The sequence below is a fragment of the Cornus florida genome, unplaced genomic scaffold, assembly GCF_030987335.1.
Source record: "Cornus florida cultivar Cherokee Brave unplaced genomic scaffold, ASM3098733v1 CherokeeBrave_3.0.0_Hap2_Chr06, whole genome shotgun sequence".
Lineage (NCBI taxonomy): Eukaryota > Viridiplantae > Streptophyta > Magnoliopsida > Cornales > Cornaceae > Cornus > Cornus florida.
This window is the reverse complement of record NW_026775576.1, coordinates 81,877,972-81,899,092: the sequence shown is the minus strand read 5'-3', so window position 1 is coordinate 81,899,092 and position 21,121 is coordinate 81,877,972. Positions and strand designations below refer to the sequence as shown.

Below are 21,121 nucleotides of genomic sequence, written 5' to 3'. Positions count from 1 at the left end.
ATCGCAACCACATTCTTCAACCTTTAGGCTATGTTTGGTACGGTGGGTTTGAAGGGGGAGGATAAGATTAGTTATGAGGGAAATGAAAAGGAAGGGAAGGGAAGGATAATTTTAACCATCCATTGTGCTTGGTTGGTTAATGAAGGAAAAGAAAGGAAAGGATAATAATTATGTTTGGGAAAAAAAGGAAAGGGAATGATAATAATAAATTTACTATTATACCCTTATTATATTTTAAAATATATATATATATATATATATATATATATATATATACATATATAATCTCTTATATTTTGCTAAAAAAAAAAAAAAGAAGAAGAAGAAGAAGAAGAAGAAGATTAGGGCAAATCATTTCAACCTCCATTTATAATCTCGTTCTCAAAGCACCTCCATCTCTAATCTCGTTCTCAAATCTGAACTTGCCTTCTCTCTTCTCCCCCCCCTCTCTCTCTCTCAAATCAAAACCCACATCTTTTAGTTTCCATCGCTGTTCCAGTTCGGGTTCGCCGTCCACCTCAAAAAATCAAAACCCACATCTTTCAGTTTCCATCGCTGTTCCAGTTCGGGTTCGCCGTCCGCCGTTTGCAAGCTTCCCGAGCTGAATACATGCCCAATATCAAGTGCAATTTTGAGGGTAAAAGTGGCATGACAAATATTATATGAGCCATTACCCGCCATTGCCTTCCCTTTCCATCCTTATCCTCCCATTTTTTGAAGGTTAAAGAAATTACTGTACATTTTTGTTATGAAGAACCCCTCCAAACCCATCCCTCTCTTTCCCTTTACCTCCACTCACCTTACCCAAACACAATTTTTTTATAACCCTCCATTACCTTCCCTTCCCTTTCCCTTCAAACCCACTCTACCAAACTGAGCCTTAGAACTTAGCAACAATGGAGAGAAGCCCTTAGTCACCAATCTCTCCCTCTCTAGAACTTGTCTAACTTCCTTATAATTGTGGTAATCATATCCTAAATTAACTCTAGAATGGGCCCTAAATGTTGGCCATAAGCTTTTGCTGAACTCTGGCTCGTGTTTGGAAATGAGAGATAAAAACATGCAAATCCTGCAACTATCAGGATTGATTGTAACCTTGACAAATATATATTAAGCTCGTATCATTTGTATTAAATTTGTTGGAGTGAGTAGGATCGATCATAGAGGAGCTAGGATAATGGATATCATCTTTTCATCCTTTTAAGCCCGTAATCGTCCCCAAACATGTCAATGCTCCTTCAGGTCATAGGAAACACCATTAAAGGCTTGAAATAGGCATAATTGACTGGTTTTGACAATGAACACCTAAAAACATCCGAAACCAAGTAATTATCATAAGTATCAATATTTAAAAGCATTACTAAAGTGCTAACATAAGCAACTTTAAGGGCTTGAATGTGCAACATTCAACACTTATTAAAATTGGTATTTAGAATTGAAGAAAATTTAATTCAAACTAATAAACATAACACATGTTAATTTTTATCTATTTCATTGTATTTGTAAGTTTATACCAGTTTTTATGTTTCGTTGGATTGTAAGAAAAAAAAAAGTTAGATGGAAGGGGATAAGATGGGAGGGATGAAACTTTCAAGCAAATAGTCATTCCCTCTTTTTGTTTGATTGGATAAAAAATAAGATAAAAAACTGACAACTTACTATGTTGGTTAAGAGGGAAGGGAATGGAGAGCTTTAAATTGATTTTACTATTATACTCATTACTTTTCTATAAACTTGTAATTTATGAATGATAATATTAGAATTCAAAACTTGTATAATAGTTGTATTTATCTCCCATCTTCTCAATATTTAGAGATATGACAATTTGTGAAGGGGAAGCGATCAATCATCCCCTTCACCCATCTTTCTTCATTCGTACCAAGACATTATTATTATTTTTTAACTGCCCTCTGTAATGAGAAACTTATCATAGAAATTTAACATAATTTTATGGTCAGTTATCTAGCTAACCAATTCGGCTTTTCTTTTGCATTCATCTTGGTATTGATAGTGAAATTGTCAAACTACTGATTATTTATAGCGATAATATTATAGCTATTTCAATTTAATTCAACAATTAAGTCAAAATGTGCCTGATAAAAAAAAAAATTCAAATTTCAAGTGAATATAACTTTTTTTAAGTTCTATCCGATAACATTAATATTGGAGTATTATAATTGAAATTGAAAAAATTTTAATTAAAAAATATTGAATATGATCGGTGATGGTATGTTTTAAGTTTTTGCTTAAGTTATTTTTATTGAACTGCACCATTTACCCTTAAAAAAAAAAATTCCAAAATTTCAATTAAAACATTAATTTTTCAGCACATAGGCTACTGAGGTGTTTTTTGCAATCCCTTGCTCTCGAAAATATAAACGCATCATTGAGAGATTTATGAGAAAGTTGTTTGCAATAAAAGATGGAGGTAACATAAAGTATTATGCGTATATTATTATTATTTTTTCCTTTTCCTTTTTTTAATCGGACTTAAGTAGATATAGTTACACCCAAAACGTTGGTCCCCATTGGTACAGTATTTTTTTATTTCAGAAAGCCGCATGTTTACAATTTTATAAAATTATTTTCTAAAGGGTTAGTTAAAAAGAAAAAAAAATTTGTTGTTAGAGAACTGTTTTTATAATTTTCTATTTTATGAATTTTTAAAAAATTATTTACAAAAAATTAAACTAAACTAACCAAATTATTTATATTATGAGAAAACTAGAATTTCAGTACAAAAGTTCAGTTTGATCAAGTTTTATGAAAACTCATTTATAGAAAGATTTATTTTCAGTGTTCTAAAAATAATTTTATATATTTTTAATTTTCAAGAACTATTTTGAAAAAAGTGAATTAAACAAACCCTTATTTTCTTATTAATTTTTTTTTAATGTAAATATTGGCTTCTTTACGTTTTTTATTTTTATTTTTATTATTATTTATATTTTGATTTGGTTGATTCCACAATTAACTTATACGTGTCATGTTAGTTCAAAATTAGGGATGCACACAGTCTGGTTTGAACCAGATTGGAAGTTTTTTTTGGACCAAACCATTTATAATGGTTCTACTATTGTTGAAATCAAACCGAACAATAATGTTCATGAAATCAAACCAAACTAAACCGCGAAAAACTGGTCTAGTTTGGTTTGTCGGTTTCAGTTAAATTTTTTTATTTTATTTTATTTTTTAAAAACAAAATTTCTTATTTTTCCCTATATATAATACATCAACCGAAACTGACAGTATAGACTTAATTTATAAAACAACAAACAAATTCAGTAAATCCAGTAGACTAAGTTAACCAACATAAAAAAATATAACATGCCAACAACAATCCATACATAATTCAGGAAACTATCCAAAAACAAATTGTTTAACAATTAAAAATCTTGGAAGAACAAAAGTAAATGCCCAAGCTCCAAGCCAGCATAATGACATTTCCTCAATCCAATGATTAAAAGTTCACCGAAAAGTAAAAAGAATTTAGTTAATCATTGATGGAGGGCAATGGGTTTGTGGTGATGGAGATCGTGAGAATGTCCAAGGGATTTAAGGTTTCATGGCAACGGTTAAATTGTGGGAACTTTACTTAGATAGAGAAATTATGTGAGGCGTGGAAACTTTATTTAATTTAGGTTTAGGGTACGGTACAGTGATATACACACACATATATATAATATAATATAAGTTATATAATATATATTATATTATATAGTAACGGTTCGAATCAGGCCAGTCCGATTTAACAGGACCCTAAATCAGGACCGAACCGAAAAATTACGATTTCATAATTTTGGGCCCAGGATCAGACCAAACCGCTATACAATTAGTCCAAACTGTCCGGTTCAGTCCGATCCGATCTAATTTTTCGGTTTATCGAATTTTTTGAACACCTCTAAGTTCAATAAGTAAAGTAATTATGTCAAAAAAAAAAAGAAACAAAAAAGAAAAGAAGGTAAAGTAATTTATGCAAATGGATAAACCTTGATAATGTATACAGTATATTATTTCGTGTTACCGTGCATAATTCACAAAAAAAAAAATATATAAAAAATTTAGAATTTTGTTTGAGGAATGTGGAATTTTGCTCAGTGGCTTGAAAAAAGAAAGATCACACCTTTAGAAGCATGATCAAATATAACATGTGGTCATGATCACCAGACATGGTATATACCTTCATTCTAAATATTCTTACATTGATATCAATATAATAAGTCCTAAAATGATATATATATATATAAAGGAAATTAATCTATCATGTGGAGCCCACATGATTGATTTTTATTTTCTTTACTTTCATCGACTTCTTTTGGTTACATTGTTCCTGTCGTTTTTAGCTGCACAAAGTATCATCTTTTATAAAAATAATGTAATAATTTATGATAACTAATAATTTCCTATTTATCTTTCAATATTCTGATATGCTAATTCTTATTCTACAATTTTTTCCACTCATACGATAAAACATATATTTTATTTGGCTTTTTCCCCATCTTTGTGAAATAAGACGTAATTTAATAATATATATTTTTTAATCCAATGATATAATCTTAAAAATGCGAATGAATTATATTGTGAATAATGAGTGTGTGTGTTTACTTTAATTTTAAAAGTACAAAATAAAATACAAAATTTAATCACCTAAACAAAATAAAGAGGTCAAAGTTTTCATATTTTTTTTTTCCTTTATGGGAAAGCTAAATGCAATAATACGAATTCCATTTTCCCCTACTAATTCAGAGGTAATTTTAGTTTTAAAAGACTTAAATATTTGTTTAGATCAACTTAACTCAACTCAATAATAAGACAACAAGGTAGCCAAAAGAAGTAAATGAGACTTGAAAAGTAATGAAATGAAAAGAAAGAAAAAACATAGAGTGGACTTCACATGAGTGTATCCAATGGACTAATTATTTGATTTGTTTAATTGATCTATTCTTTAAGCCAATGGGTCATTTTTCTATAATTATTCATGCCAGTAATTTTTTTTATATCTGAAAAAAAAAAGAATTTAACAACATAAAATTGGAACTAAAAAATACAAAATTTAATTTAACAAAATAACATTGGACCACCCTCACCACCTTTTGATTTATGATTGATGTGGATCCACTTCTTTTTTTTCTTTTTTTTTTCCCACTAAGCTTACAACTAATTAGTAGTATTTATTATTATTATTATTTTTTTTTGGGGAAAACACGTATTACAGTAAATTAATATTTTAGATACAGGTCATAGTTACATGCCACACCTTTCTGTCCACATTTTATATAAGATTGTGTGTGTGTATATATATATTTTCTCTATTGGGCATAAAAAGCAAAGCCAACCCAATAAATCACTTAATCCGAGTTAGGTTTTGACGATCTCTGTCTATCATCACCGTCTTCTCTCTCTCTCTTCAAATGAATAGTAGTCGTCATACCTCTTTCTAGGTTCTCTCTCTTCCACCAAAAGATCTCTGTTAAATTTTCTTTTATTTATTTATTTTTTTCTCGTTGAACAAAATCAAATCTCTGCCATGAATTTTCGTACCCAATTCACTGTACAGATCTTCTTTCTTAAGAAACCCTAGGAATTTATTTCTGGGGTTTTCTCGTATACACCCTTTTCTCAATTTTCCTTTTTCTATTTTCGCTATCTAGATTTATATCTTCTTTTGAGTTTGTTTGTTTCTAGGGTTTTGAATTTCTGGGTTTTCTTATTTTAGTGCGAGTGTAGATATGGAAGGATTTGGAGGTGGGAGTAGTATTCAAGAGACTCTCAAGCCTCAGGATCTCAAGCAATTGGGGTCGAATTCCACAGGTTCGCTTAGATATAATATGCTCCTTCTTTACTTTCAGCTTCGGACTTTGCTTCTAATCATGTTCACAAGATCTGGTTCAAGTTGACTTTCAACTTCTGAGCTTTTCTTTTTTCCCCTTTTGTTTGGGTCACACTTATTTTTAATTTCAATTTCACCATCTGCTTGGTTTCTGAGAAAATAGAGGAGAAAATAAACGAAAATACTGGTCCTCATTAGGGTTATTTATTTATTTATTTTTATTGGGATATTAAGAGAATGAGAGAGAGAGTGAGTTAGGTAGTTGCATAGGGCTCAGTTGTCTTCGGTTAAGATATTGAAATGTCTAGGAGCTTTTCTTTTATTTGGACTACTGGTTAATTGATTTTCTAATTGTTGATTGCATTTAATGGTTCCATCTAATATCTTATCATGAACTGTATGGGTTTTTCCCGAGAGTTCTTGAAGATTTGTTTATCTAATTACAAATTCGTGGCAGGCCATTTATTCTTTTAGTGTCTGTATAGGGCGGTTTAGGATCCGGGGAACATTACATGCATCCTGGGTTTCAATTATGTCGACTTAGGTTTCGAGATTGCTGCAGTAAGATATTCAAACAGCTATAGTGTCCCCCCCTCCAGTCAATTCGTGAATATGTATGCTTAGCTTCACTGCATGTGTCTGGATTCCTTGTTATGCACAAAAGACTGATATGCTTTTCATTGACTATCTTAGCATTTGATGGCATCATTCTTTAACGGAATTTTCATGTTATGCAGGAGATGCAGTATTTGATGCATCACAGTATGCGTTTTTCGGCAACGATGTTGTTGAAGAAGTTGAGTTAGGGGGACTAGAAGAAGAAGTGGATGATTTTCCGGCTGCTGGGTTTGAAGATGAAGAGTATCAGTTCGATTTAGAAGAGGTTATTGTTTTGTTGTTGACCTTCAATTTTAGGATACTATGTTTGTTTGCATCACCTGTTACCAATGCAATTTGGATTATTTGTATATTTGGTTTCACATGTTTGCCCTTTGTTGGGATTCTTTCAATCATACATTTATGTTTAAGCCTTGTAATTTGGTTGTGGTTGAGTTGAACATTTAGTCATATATTGACCATTTGTTGATTAAGTTCAGGCATGGTCTTCTTTTTCGTTTATGTTTTTTTTATAGGTTTAATTATTGGTCATATATGTTGATCAAGTTCAAGTATGGTTGTCTTCTTAATCTTTTTCCATCACAACCTAAGGTTTTTAATTTTCCCACTTTTGAGTTGCACTTTGTTAATACTTCTCCATATGGGTGTGGTTGATTCTTGGGGGGGTGTTAATGTGTTTAGTCTCTTTGTAAATGAATAGAAATTGGATTAACTTCTTCTTCTTTTTCTTCTTCTTTTTAATATATATTTTTATTTTTATTTTTTAATTCTGTTAAAGCTCTTGCCTGTTGGTTTTTACTTTCACTGCATTGGGGTGTGGAGAAGGTATGCATGATAGTTTACTGCATGCTTTGTTTCTCAGGTGCTTCACATTGGCGTCTACTTTGAATATATTTACCTTAAGCTTGTTCTGGAATCTAATTTTTTATATGCTGTCTTCAGAATAATGTCAGCAAGCTAATTCTGGGTTCAGTGGTTTTTCTCCTTTTCTTTTTCCCTGTACTGCTTTTATTTTCTTAAGTGGTTGTGGGGATAGCTTTGGTTTTAGGTTGAACTGTCATTAAGGCAGCTTCATATTCTAATTTGCAATGCGATTGCTTCAAAATGATATGATGGTAAATTTTGTCTGGGGAGTTGAATGGGTTGAGTTGCAACTTGCAAAGCACTTGATGAGGGGAGAATTTTTTTGTTAAACATTATTGAAATAATGTTTGCCATTGTTTCTATCCCCCTGGGTTCTATTGTTGATTTTGGACAGTTTCTTAATTTTAGGTCATTGTTCTGAATGCCCACCATTATATATACAGTTTCTGTTCCATTTATTCATGTAGAGTTCTAAAAGTTATACTGTTGGGTGTTCTATAGTTTATTTAAATAGTTGTTGGTGAAATATTTTTAGGAACCTTCTTATGCTTTCTCTAGGGAACACATTGAATGAACACAGTAGCAATTTTGTTTGGAGTTTGGTGGACATAATTCTCCCGTGAAGTTCTTAGTACTGTGCATTCCATATCTGAACGGAAAGCTTGCGATTTTGATGGCCTAATACTTTGTTTTGTATGATGGATAATGTTTGGAAGGAAGGGAAAATAGATGGATGGAAAAGCCATCCTAGAGAAATGAAGTTGTGCTTTCAGTGAGTAAGAAGGAGAGGCAGAAAAAAAAAATTCTGTTGCTTGTTTTTTCTATCACATGATTTACATATTAAAGGAAGTGTGTTGTTTAAAATGTGGGACAATGTTAAGGGAAAAAAGATCCTTTTTCTTTCTTACATGGTAAAGGAAGTGTGTTGTTTAAAATGTGGGACAATGTTAAGGGAAAAAAGATCCTTTTTCTTCCTTACATGTTAAAGGAAGTATGTTGTTTAAAATGTGGAACAATATCAAGGGAAAAAAAGATCCTTTTTCTTCCTTCTTTTTCCCTCTGTTTTGGTTCACAGCAATAATATGGTGGTGGGAAAGTGTTTCACTTGCCAAAATTTCATTCCTCATCCAGTGGGTAAGTGTTTCACCTCTCCATTCCAGTTCATGCTCCACTTCTTACCATTTATCATCCCTCCCCTTCTTGTTCTTCCTCCTACTTTCCCTCCTACAAATGAACCTTAAAACATTTTAGTCTCAATGATATTAATTTTTTTGTTTTTCATCGCTCCCTCTCGTTTCCTTCCTCTTACTATTCTTTCCTACAAACGAACCATAAAACAACTCAATGAATTTCCAAACTTAGGTTTGCAAGCACATTCGATAGATCTTAAATGCATTATTCTCTTTGTGCATGCATGCAGCCCATGTGCATGAGCACAGAGGCAAATGTGTTGTTTACCTTATGAATGGGTTACATTCTGAGATTTAATTGTATTATAGAACATATGGCTGTGTAACTAACTGCTTTTTTTTCCTCATTTGCAGGGTGAAATTTTAGGATCCTTATCTGAAATAGATGATATAAACAGCACTTTTTCAAAGGTTGGTCTTTATGTCTATTCCCGCCATTTTGTTTCGGTGTTGAGAGTTCACTATATTTTTTAGTGTGGTGTTGGCATTTTAAATATGGTTAGCAATTCATTGGTGAGTTCTTAGAAAACTTTTGATGAAGTTCTATATAAATTTGATGCATCCATTTACGCCACAGCATTCCATAATTGTACTTGCTTTGGGTAAATGTGCCTTTAGAATCATAATTCTTTTTGTTAATTTTGTAAGACCTCAAGTCCAATTTGAGTCATTGTTTACCTACGACAAGGTTGATGGGAGTAATACTTTACATATATGAGCGATTTTAGGTAGCTACTATTATTTTTAATTTGACCTTCTCTTTTATTGCGTTATGGGTCTGGATGGTACTTAAAAGTACAATTAATCTGGTTTTTGATTGGGTTAACGTTTTTCTTCTAAAAATTGGATCTGAAAATTCTATATATTACTTTAGTGGTTTTAGCGAGTGTGCAAGTTTTCTCGTATATGTGTATTTTTTTTTTTTGGGAGCATTGCAAAAGTAATATTAAATAGTGAACTTGTATTATGCTTTTAATTATCGCAATTAGATAAGAATTGATTTTCTGCATAAAAAGTTTTTTGTTTTGTTTTGCTTTTCTAGACTTATCAGCACCAAATGCACTGGGTGTATCTGAGTTATGCACTGGGTGTATCTGAGTTATGCTTTATATTTTTTTGATACCTGTACATGCTGATGATTATTTGCTTAATATAGTTTGGATAATGTTTTTGGAGCTTCTCATCATTTCTGTGTTTTTTATGAGAGTTGGAAAATTGGAGGGGAGGGTATGTAGGAGTGATGGAAGACAGAAGGACAAGATTCTTTTACCTTCTACATTCCTTGAAATCAATCCTGATGTTTTTGTCGAACAATGCACTTCTTTATTTATCTTGCATATTTCATTTACTCCCAAAATGCTTCATGTAATTTTAAAATAATTCCTGATTAGTTTTGAAATTCTGAAATTATTCAGAAATGTTAATGGAAATGTGATCTAAGTGTCTCATATATTCAATATTTTTAACATGTACTGCTTTTGTTGGTCAAATTATTATTATTTTTTCTATTTATTATTATTTTTATTATTGAGAATTTCTCCGATAAGTCTCAATATTTGCCCAAATAGCTCCTAGATTGGTAATTGTTCCAATAGCAGATAATTCCTTAATTCTGAGTTTTTCACTATGATGGGAAAGGATCTTTCCTACATTTCTTTTGGTGGAGGAGCAAGAAAAGAAGGAAATGCTTTTTGCATGATTTTGCTATCGTACTGTTACTTATTAGAGGATTGTTGTCTTTGAAGCAGAGGAGTTGGGCCCATATTTTCATTCTTCTGTGACATTTTTGCGAGGAAATAACATTGTTCTTTTCCCTTTCCTTTCTACCATACTATTAATACTTTCTTTATTATTTCCTTTTTCTTTTTCTCCCCTCCCCTCTTTCTTTCTTAACACTCTTTGTTTATATCAAATGGGTTGTAAATGTTACAGAATACCAAACTTAAATACTAGTACAACCATTTTCTCTGGGTCTGAAAAGATGCTTTCATATAGAAAGTTCCAAAATGGAAATTATCAGCTTTCTGAATATGTGAAAATTGTGAGATTGTGAATTGTTGTTATTTGCTAATTCTCGTGATAGTATACATTACAAGAAAGCAATTGTAAGGTAACTTGGAAGAGGAAACTGCCTAAAAGAACGCAGACTTACTATTTCATTCTTCAAAACTTCATAAACATGGTATCTTGCTGGCAACTCATTGCTAGTAAAAATAATATATATAATTTCTCAAACTCGATTTTGTGTCATTGCTTATTTGATTGCACGTCTACTGTGGTAGGGATGAAGACGGCGAAGGGTTGTTATATTTATTAATGGCTGTTTAATTTGTAATTGTTTTACAGCAAATTTTGAGTTCTGTTTTTCCTTTTTCCCCCCTCCACAGTTGAACAAGGTTGTTAGTGGACCAAGAAGTGCAGGAGTGATCGGTGATAGGGGATCCAGAGAAAGTAAGTATACCAATAGCATATTATACATGGAACTGACATTTTCATTATTAATTTATTGACTTTTTGTTCAAGTTTTTAGTTAAAAGTTTATGCTGTTACCATTATGGTATAAGGTTATGCTGTTATGGTTTGTAGTTTCAGGCCCTATAAACATAAATCTTTTGCATAAACTTATGCCACTGTTTTGAATATGGGTTAGGTACCCCTATGGCTATATCATTATAGATGTTGATAAGGATGTCAATCAGGCCAATGGTATGGATATGAGCTCTATTGTGAGCATTAATGTGAAAATATGCTAGAGGGGCTACTTATCTGTCCCTTCCCTTTTCTCTCCTTTTGTTTGGTGAGGTGGGATGCTGGAAGGGTTACTAATCCTATGGGATTAGAAGGAAATTTCTAAATTAGAACCAAAATTGAATTTTAGATTTTCCATTTTTTTGGGGTAGTTAGACTAAGATTTGTGGTTATTTCATGGAATTAATTCAACGCAATAGCAGTGCAAGGTGTGTGCGCTTATAGATTCTTGTATAATCAGTATAATCTGGATTATTGTAATTAAAATATGCACTTGATTTTTTATTGTGAGTATAACGTATGCGGGGTTAACGGCTTTATGTTGCAATAAAAAACAATAATCATGTAATCTTAAACATGTATTATATTATGATGAAAGTTAAGATCAAACATGGGACAAATTTAATGTAAGTATTCACAAAGTTCATGGATTTTGTAAAACATACATAAGATAAAATAATATGGTCCATCGAATTGATCATGATTTGATGTAAAGTACGTAGATTCATGTTCATATAAAAAATAAAGAAAACGATATGAATGAATGATTAGGAAGTATGTAGATGAGTCCATTGGAAATTGTTTTCTTTAACTTGTTATGGAGCCCTTCTTTTGTGTTGTTATAACTTGACATGGTCTTCTATAAGTGTTAGATATTTCATAATCTAGGCAAAAAATAGTGTAAACCTGATATTGTTAGTTATTATTGTAGGGGATTATGATAATACCATGAAACCCCATGCTTATACGTTGAGAATAGTCAAGAAGTAGAAGTGGAGCATTTTCATGAGTCCAGCGGATTTGCTGTTAAGATCTCATGGCCTACTGTATAATGAAAAAAAATATGATCATAGATATGGCAGATTGGCAAAACAGTTATGCTATGCGCTGGTCGATACGCACAGCGCCTAGTATCCATCGTTTATGGGTAGGATTATTCCATGGCCTACTGTAAAATGAAAAAACTATGGTTGTAGAGATGGCAGGCTGGCAAAGTAGGTGTGTAGGAGACCCTATGTCTTCTTGGTATGTACAATAAGAAGATTATAACTCGTGACAGCTAAAAAGGAGTTCTATTCTGTAATTTTCCTCTGCCAACCCTATTTGAGAAGTTTAATGCGCCCAAAAAAAAGACCAAAGGTTGTCCTTTACCCCACTTCCCATATGCTAATTTCAAACTTGTGCAGATATGCCCTTGGTGTTACTAGAATCGTTATTTAATATGATTATAATGTCTCGTAGGAATTCAAAATTTGCATGCACCAATAATAACATTATACAGTTACTTTGTCTTTTTATCCTCTGGCAAATCATTGGGTTTTAATTTGTTGTGACTTGCCGTGAAGGGGAAAAAGAACCCTTCAATTCACGATTTCTGAGTTTGCCGGAATTCAGGTGCCATCATATTAAGCTTAAGTATGTTGACATTTAGTTCATTAGGGTTCAGGGTGATTGATCCTTCAATTTGGAAGATCATGTTCTACTTGTGTTACTTTCGGTTTTTTAGATAATTATGTCCTACATGTGTTATTATAGCTGCATAGGCTTTATGATGGAATAATCAATCATTCTCCTACAAACCGCTGATGTAATTAGTTGAAAGTTATTAAAATAGGACAGTCTAAGGGCCAGTTTTTCAATAATTTGTAGATTTTAATGTAATGATGCACTAAAGTCCTGTACATGTAATTTTGATTGCCTTGCGTAATACTGAATTTCTTCATCCTTTTCTAAGATTTGGATGGTGAGAGGATCTCTCTTAATTTATTTTCTGCTTAACTTCAAGCCAAAAGTCGGTTTATTTGCACCACATAAAACAACATAACTTTTACTACGGTGTTTGTATCTTGTCCTTTAACTATTCTCAGCTGCTATAATTGTTTCTAATTGTGCTCTGATCTTTTATGTTAATTCAAACTTATATGATTATTGGGGGGTTCTTTTTATATTTTGCTCTAGTGAGTTGACTTAATTTTGCAAAATAGAAGATAAGTTCAATCTTTTGGTCGAGGCAAATTATCTGGATATTCGTGATGAGGGTGAGATTGTATCACTTCAGTAACTGCTTGGTAACTAGCACCTAAGATCACGTGTTCCATGGGTGTTTGATAAAAGACACTTAAATCTGAAGAATCCTATTTTACGTAGTGGGATGTGGGGCCTCTTAGAAATGCAATAGCTTTTTTATCGTTACATTTTAGTTGAAGTTGATTATGTCAATGGGCCTACAACTGAAATTAACATGGCTTAACCCAGTTACACGGGTTGGTTTAATGCATTCTTTTCCCACTGTTTTGATTTTATTGTTGTCATATAATTGTTTTTCTTATTGCGATTCATGGATTTAACCTTGTCAATTTATCATGTATTTTACGGCTTCATGCATGTGTATTTACAAAGAGCATTGCTTATGTGTTTGTACTTTGTATAAGGATGCGTAGACACGCATTTCAAGTTAGCTCGTGCTGCTTCTGTATGTAAAATGTGAAAGTGACACAGGAAGAATCAAAGCCATGTGTATGAAAAAGCCATTCAGTGTTTCTGAAAACTTATCATCACCACTTATTTATTTATCCTATTATAAAATTTGATTCATTAAACTATCAAATAAACATATTTCTTACATATATCTAATATATTTTTTGGATTGAATAAAGATAATTGAACAAGTAAATATATATAATCAATTAAAATTAATGTACATCATGTGAAAAGTGGATTGAAACGGACATGGATATAATTAGAGAGATGAATGCCAGGGTGTAGCAAAGTCAGCCCCCCCCCAAGTCCAACTGAATATTTATGATCTTTGATAATTTTCCTGCTTCTGAACAAATTAAATCCGAAGGCAGGCTAGTAACCAAAGAGTGGGTACTCTACTTAGCTTAACTCGACAAAGCTTTCTCCCAACTAATTAGTGTTAGCTACATGAGTTTTGTTTTACCATTTCAATCTGTCATGAGTCCCACTTTCGCTTAAACTACATGTTAAAATGGCTTTTCTTACTAGTTAACTCATGTTTTATCAAAGAGTTGACTTTAGGGGTTCATTTGGTTAGCGTGAAGTACAGAAAAGAAACATAATTTTTTTAAAATTTTGTAAGTGTTTGGTTAGAGTGAAAAAGAAAATTTTAGGTAAAATAGGATTCCTGTAACTGGTTAATTTTCCCCAAAATGATTCTAGCATAAAACACGGGAAAGTTTTACTTTCTCACAAGAGTGATGCATTTATTTCTTAATTTCGAATTATGCACATATCCTATTGTTGTAGAATTATATGCAAACACAAATAGTTTAAAATTATATGACACATACAACTCAATAAATTATTGTTCCAGAATCCAAACACCTTAAAATATCTCTCTTTATTATCACAATCTCTGTTAGTCTTATAATTTTGTACTCTTGTACAATATTTGAACATCAAAATTTTTGTGCCAATCTCCACGGCTGATCTCACTTTGTAACTAATAATGAATAGTTTTAGATAGTTATGCGGGCAATTAAGAGCTTACACGAAAAATTATAAAGAACTATCTTTCGCATAGGGATAATAATAACAATAAATTTGCACAAGAAATGAGTTCCACCTTAAAAAAATATTATCAAGCCTTATTTTAAGTATAAATAATTTAAAAATATATAAAAGCAATTATATTATTATTTTTAATAATATATCATTTTACTATTTTTGTTGCCTATAAAAAGAGGTTTATCTAACACAAATTCATTTTTTTAGTATTTGAAATAATATGGGTAATTTTGGCCAGTAAATCATTTTCTTTTCATTTTCTTGGTATCCAAACTAACAAAATAATATTTCTCACAACTTTCTTGAAAATTTTTCCTACTAACCATGTGCATACTAGAAACTTGATTTTCCTTTCTTTCACTTTCATTTTCTATCATAATTTCCCGTCTAACCAAACAGACCCTATGTGTATTTAAAGAGAAAAAAAAAAAAAAAAACTCTGAAGAGCAAATCTCTTTTACAACTATTCTGAGCTGGCTACATGAAGACATAAACTTAGCTAAAGCACACGGTCTTATGTCTTGTCTAACTTTTTCTCCCCATTTTAGCTTTGGTCTTATTCTTCTCATAGCATTATGTCAAATAATCACACTCATTTTTTTTGACTGGTGCAGTCATTGGCAGTTGTTGTAAATATCCAAACTATCTTAATCAATTTTCTTTATTTTATTTGCAACACGTCAATCATTTTGCGAATATACTGGCATTTTTATCTTGCCACACATCTACTCAGCATCAGAATCTATATTACAATCGTTTTATGGCTATGTTTTTTTTTTTTTAGCTAACCAACATTTTCTGCTGTGAATTAAGGATGGCCTAACCAAGTATAGGTAATGAAAATGATATTTTTTTGGTTGGTATTTTTTGATCTTCTATCTTCACCATATTGCACTTGTATTTTACCAAAGTTACATTGCATATGTTCAGTTTTTTTCTACTTATATTCTCTTGGGTCTAGAGCTTCTCACCACCTCTAATTTAACTTATCCCTACTCAATTTTCATCAAGCAAAATGATATCATCAGCAAATTGTATACAATATGGAATCTCACTCTTAATATGTTTTGTTAGTTCATTAAGGCAAGAAATTTTGGGCTGATGTTGATCCTTGATGCATGCTTATAGTAATTGAAAACTCACTTTTCCCTCAAAAGCTGTTCTTACCGAGGTCGTAGTCTCATCATATATGTCCTTTAACAAATCATATTTTTATATGTAACTCCTTTGTTAACTAAAATAAACTATATTATATCTTTTGTTTTTGGTAGGTAACTATATTATATCTCTATTCTTCTAACATCTCGAGTTGATAATACCTCTAGCCCCTATTGTACGCTTCTCCAAATTTATATAATTCATATTGAGATCTTTTACCTTATCTTTAGGTCTTTCCTTTAATCTACTCAGTAAATAAATAGTGTCCATCATAGTCAGTGCTCAATAACCCACTTGCAAAGTTTTGTTACTATGACTCATTAATAACCAGAAACAGCTAACAGAACTTAATTCGAATTCTTTGTTTTGCTTAGATTATTTTGGATCTATTTTGTTCGTTTCTTTTGGTTACAGAACACTTAAGCGTATTATCTAGGCATGCATGTTGTCGAGGGAAACGCTAATTGGCATTTGATTGGTGACGAGGACATGATGTGTGTAGGCTGCCCTATAAGAGTTTTGCTGCTAATGAGATTTTCCATATGGAGAAGTATTTAATGCTCTTGACTCCTTTTCATTCTTTACACCATAATCTGGCCATGTAAAAGATTACAGTATGTAGCAAACATTTCAGCTTGTGTGTCATATAACTCTGAGGATATCTTGTGGGGGAGGAGCTGTCAATTATAGTGTCATTGTAACCTACAAATGCGATGAAACTTTCTTCTTGTTAGTAGTACCTAGTTGCTAATCTTTTAACGACAATTTATTTCTTCCAGGTTCATCTGCTGCTGAGTGGGCACAAGATGCAGAATTTCCTAACTGGTTTGAGCAGCATATATTTGATGGTGAAAGCACTCAGGAAGGCAAAAGATGGTCATCACAACCACATTCTTCTTCTGCTCATGTTGAGGAATCAAAGCCTTTGTACAGAACATCTTCATATCCATTGCAGCAGCAACAGCCATATCCTCCTGCTGGTCATCCAGAGGAATCAAAGCATTTGTATAGAACATCTTCATATCCAGAACAACAGCAACAACACCAACGCCAGCATTTCTCTAGTGAGCCAATTATTGTACCAAGATCTTCTTTCACATCATATCCTCCCCCTGGTGGCAGATCACAGCAAGCTTCACCGAATCATCATTCACGCCATTCTAATATTCCATACCATCCAGGTGGTCATCAGATGCCGCTATCTTTGTCCAATGTCTCTCCCTTCTCTAACCCACAGCTTCAATTGACTGCCTTATCTCACGGTTCACAATTTGGTGGAAATTTGCCTCAATTTACTTCTCCCGGTCTCTCTGTTAATAACAGGCCCAATAATCAATGGGTCAATCAGACTGGTTTATTTCCTGGAGATAATTCTATCCTTTTGAACAATATGATGCAGCAGTTACCTCATCAAAATGGTTTAAGGCCTCCGCAGTTAATGCTGCAACAACAAACACAGCAACATAGACTGCATCACCAATTTCAGCCATCATTTGGCCATTTACCAGGGCTGCAGTCGCAACTATTTAACCCTCATCTTTCTCCAGCCCCACAAATACTGAACAAGCTTGAAATGCTTGGGTTGAGTGATATGAGAGATCAAAGACCTAAGACAATGTCAAAAAGTAGACAGAACTTCCGTTATTCTCACCAGGGCTCTGATACTGGTAGTCAGAAGAGTGATAGTGGGTGGCCACAGTTCAGATCTAAGTACATGACAGCTGATGAAATTGAGAGTATTCTTAGAATGCAGCTTGCTGCAACTCACAGTAATGATCCCTATGTGGACGATTATTATCACCAGGCTTGTCTTGCAAAAAATTCTGCTGGTGCGAAGTTGAAACACCATTTCTGTCCAACTCAGCTTAGGGATCTTCCTTCCCGAGCTCGTGCTAATACCGAGCCACGTGCTTATCTCCAGGTTGATGCTCTTGGTAGAGTCTCCTTCCCTTCCATTCGTAGGCCTCGACCGCTTCTTGAAGTCGAACCTCCAAATTCACCTGGTGCTGGGAGCACCGAACAGAAAGTGTCTGAGAAACCCTTGGAACAGGAGCCAATGCTTGCGGCTAGAGTAACTATTGAAGATGGCCTTTGCCTTCTTCTGGATGTAGATGATATTGACCGGTTCTTACAATTCAATCAGCTACAAGATGGTGGGGGCCAGTTGAGACGGAGGCGGCAGGTACTGTTGGAAGGACTAGCAACGTCGCTTCACCTGTTTGACCCACTTGGCAAAAAGGGCCACACGGTTGAACTGGCTCCCGAGGATGATCTTATTTTTTTGCGGTTAGTGTCCCTTCCCAAGGGGCGGAAGCTCCTTTCAAGGTACCTTCAGCTCCTGTTTCCAGGTGGTGAGCTCGTCCGAGTAGTCTGCATGGCCATTTTCCGTCATTTAAGGTTCTTATTTGGGGGACTCCCTTCTGATCCAGGATCTGCCGAAACTGCTACCAATCTTGCGAGGATGGTTTCAACTTGTGTCCGAGGCATGGATATTAAAGCACTAGGTGCTTGTCTTGCATCTGTGGTTTGTTCCTCTGAGCATCCTCCGCTCCGCCCCCTTGGGAGCTCTGCTGGTGATGGAGCATCTGTCGTTTTGAAATCTGTTCTCGAGAGGGCAACTGAACTCTTAACAGATCCCCATGCTGCTGGCAACTGCAGCATGCCCAACCGGGCCTTTTGGCAGGCCTCTTTTGATGCATTCTTTAATCTGCTCATCAAGTACTGCTTTAATAAGTATGATACTATTATGCAGTCATTGCTCATGCAGGCCCCGGCCGACACACCTGTTATTGGGTCAGATGCAGCAGCTGCTATTAGTAAGGAAATGCCAATTGAACTCTTGCGTGCTAGTCTTCCTCATACTGATGAGCATCAGAGGAAGCTGTTACTGGATTTTGCACAGCGATCCATGCCTGTGCTTGGATTTAACGGTCATAGCAGGGAGAGTGGTGGCACATGAATTCTTAGTTGATCAATTCTGTTGTGTTACTGCAATGCACGTAGAAGCTAATTACTGATGAATGTATGGGAAATGCGGACCCGTGATAATGTTAAAGAAGTATCTATGTTCTCAGCATGCTTCCGTGTTTGGTCTTGTCAGAAAACAGGTCATGGGATTGCATGGAGTTGAAGTGAAGGGAGTAGAGCATTAGCCCTAGACGTAAGTTCAGTCATTTAGGTTTTACATATTTTCTTCCTCGCCATCCGTTCTGCTTCCTTGGAAGAACCTGTAAGCAGGGCTATCTGTGTATTATATTGAAGCTTTGGTCTCCTTTTCTTTCGATATGGGAGCTTGTTTTAATGCTCTGTTATGGACTTCGTGGTATTAGTGAAGGCATGGGGTTAATGTTGTTCATTCGAAATACTTCCCACATCCCTTTATTATTTACGTCAAGGACGTGGGAAGTATTCTGTTTCAAATCTGGTAAGTCAATCCAATTCTTCTTCTCCTGTGTTAGGTTCTGGGACAATGAAAATATTTGATAATAGTTTTTCTAGCTCAGTTTGAACTCAGGTTGATCATGTGTTTTCTATCACCCCTGAAGGCTGACTGTAAAACCTGAGACAATAGATAGAATTGATTATATTGCCTTAACCCTTGTCTAGGTATCTATATTGCAAAAAATTGTTGCTGACGGTTCTGCTAATATTTGTGTGATTTGGTTTCTGGGTGAGGTGAATGTGTCGTGTATTGTAATTTTAGCGGACGAGGCTATAAAAGTCTGCTATTATTATTAGCTACTGAATGCCCAATGTAACTAGGTTCAATGACTTGGCTGTATGTTGCTTGTTCCTGGCATCACTTGAAAATCGATGCAAGTTATTTTTTAGTCTGTACTTGATATGGTATTGAATTTAGGTTCCAAGGTCGTGAATTACATTCTACCAACAGAGTCTTTTACTGAGGACTAGGAACAAAGGGAGGGACAACCTGATTGCTGTTGATGCTCTCAGAATTGTTGTCGGTTGATATTTGTGAAGGAGAAATTAACATGTGTATCTGTGTTACATCTTAAGTGGAATGGTATAAGTCACAATTTTTCTGATGACGGTTGTCCCTTCACCAAATCTGAGCTCGAATTGTTTCTCCAATGGCAAAATTTTCAATTCTTTAATTTCGTTTGTTAAACCTTCTAATTTCATCTTGCGAATCTTTGAATTTTTATATTATATCATTGCATGACATACAAATTGATAGGAACAAAAATAACTGTACTCAGTCTTGCTATTTTGATGTTCTTGGTCAATTAAAAGAATATTATAATAGTTCAAGAATGAATTGTGTGTTTATTTACATTATGTAGTTGAAATGTTTACTCTTTTAGAATTTTTAAAGCAATATTTTAATGTATAAAATTTAAAACATATCTATTAATAAATTTAGGAATTTCTTTCACTTAACAATCAAAAAACCGTTTCACTATATGCACGTCCATATAATGCCAAAATTCTTATAATTTTCTCAATCCAATTGATAGTATTTCCTCATAATGTGTGGCCAATAGAAAAAAAGGGCTTCCAATTTTTCAGCTTGTAAAATTAATGTTTGCTCAACTGTTTTACCAACCCGATCCATGTTATGTAAAGATTTGTTTTTTGATTTAGAGTGGTGAGTAAACCGGGCGAGTCATGGTCAAAACACACAGCGTGGTAAAAACGGCATTTTGATTACATCTCACATGTTAAGACATTATTAATTAGTTTGCTTTCACTTTCACAAACAGTTGGAAATTGACTCATTAAAGATTTAGCTAGGATTTATAATTTATTCATGCATGATAATGAAATTATGGTGGATCGAGTCTCAACTAATTCACTCATTTGTTACATTTAGCTCGAGTTTAGAAACTATAGGCTCAATTCATGTAAATACATAAATATTCGTATGGGTTGGCAAAATATCATGTCCCGTCGGATATCTGCTCCGCTTAGAACAATTATGGGGCTGATTAAATGGTTTTGGGATGAGAATGAAAATTATGATTGAAAACTCCCATGGTTATGGGTCGGGGATGGGAAAAGTTCACCCCGCCCTATCCTGTTTATAGTGATAAATTATAATTTTGTCCTTATACTTTATTTCATGTTCAATAATATTTGGTATATATTAAGTAAATATTAATTTATCTTTTGTATTATTCTTATTTGAGAATTTCTATATATTATTTTGATGTTCCAACAA

At 33.5% G+C, this 21,121-nt stretch overlaps 1 protein-coding gene across 1 annotated transcript; it reads left to right on the top strand.

The window, feature by feature from the left end:
* The first annotated feature begins 5,311 nt into the window (after window positions 1-5,311).
* LOC132312334 (protein PAT1 homolog) lies at window positions 5,312-19,776 on the top strand. The gene is made up of 6 exons (XM_059810669.1): window positions 5,312-5,441; window positions 5,717-5,811; window positions 6,568-6,713; window positions 8,857-8,913; window positions 10,890-10,953; window positions 16,719-19,776. Exons 2-6 carry the CDS (start codon window positions 5,730-5,732, stop codon window positions 18,896-18,898), a joined length of 2,529 nt encoding a protein of 842 aa, XP_059666652.1. The 5' UTR covers window positions 5,312-5,441; window positions 5,717-5,729; the 3' UTR covers window positions 18,899-19,776.
* The last annotated feature ends 1,345 nt before the right edge of the window (window positions 19,777-21,121 follow it).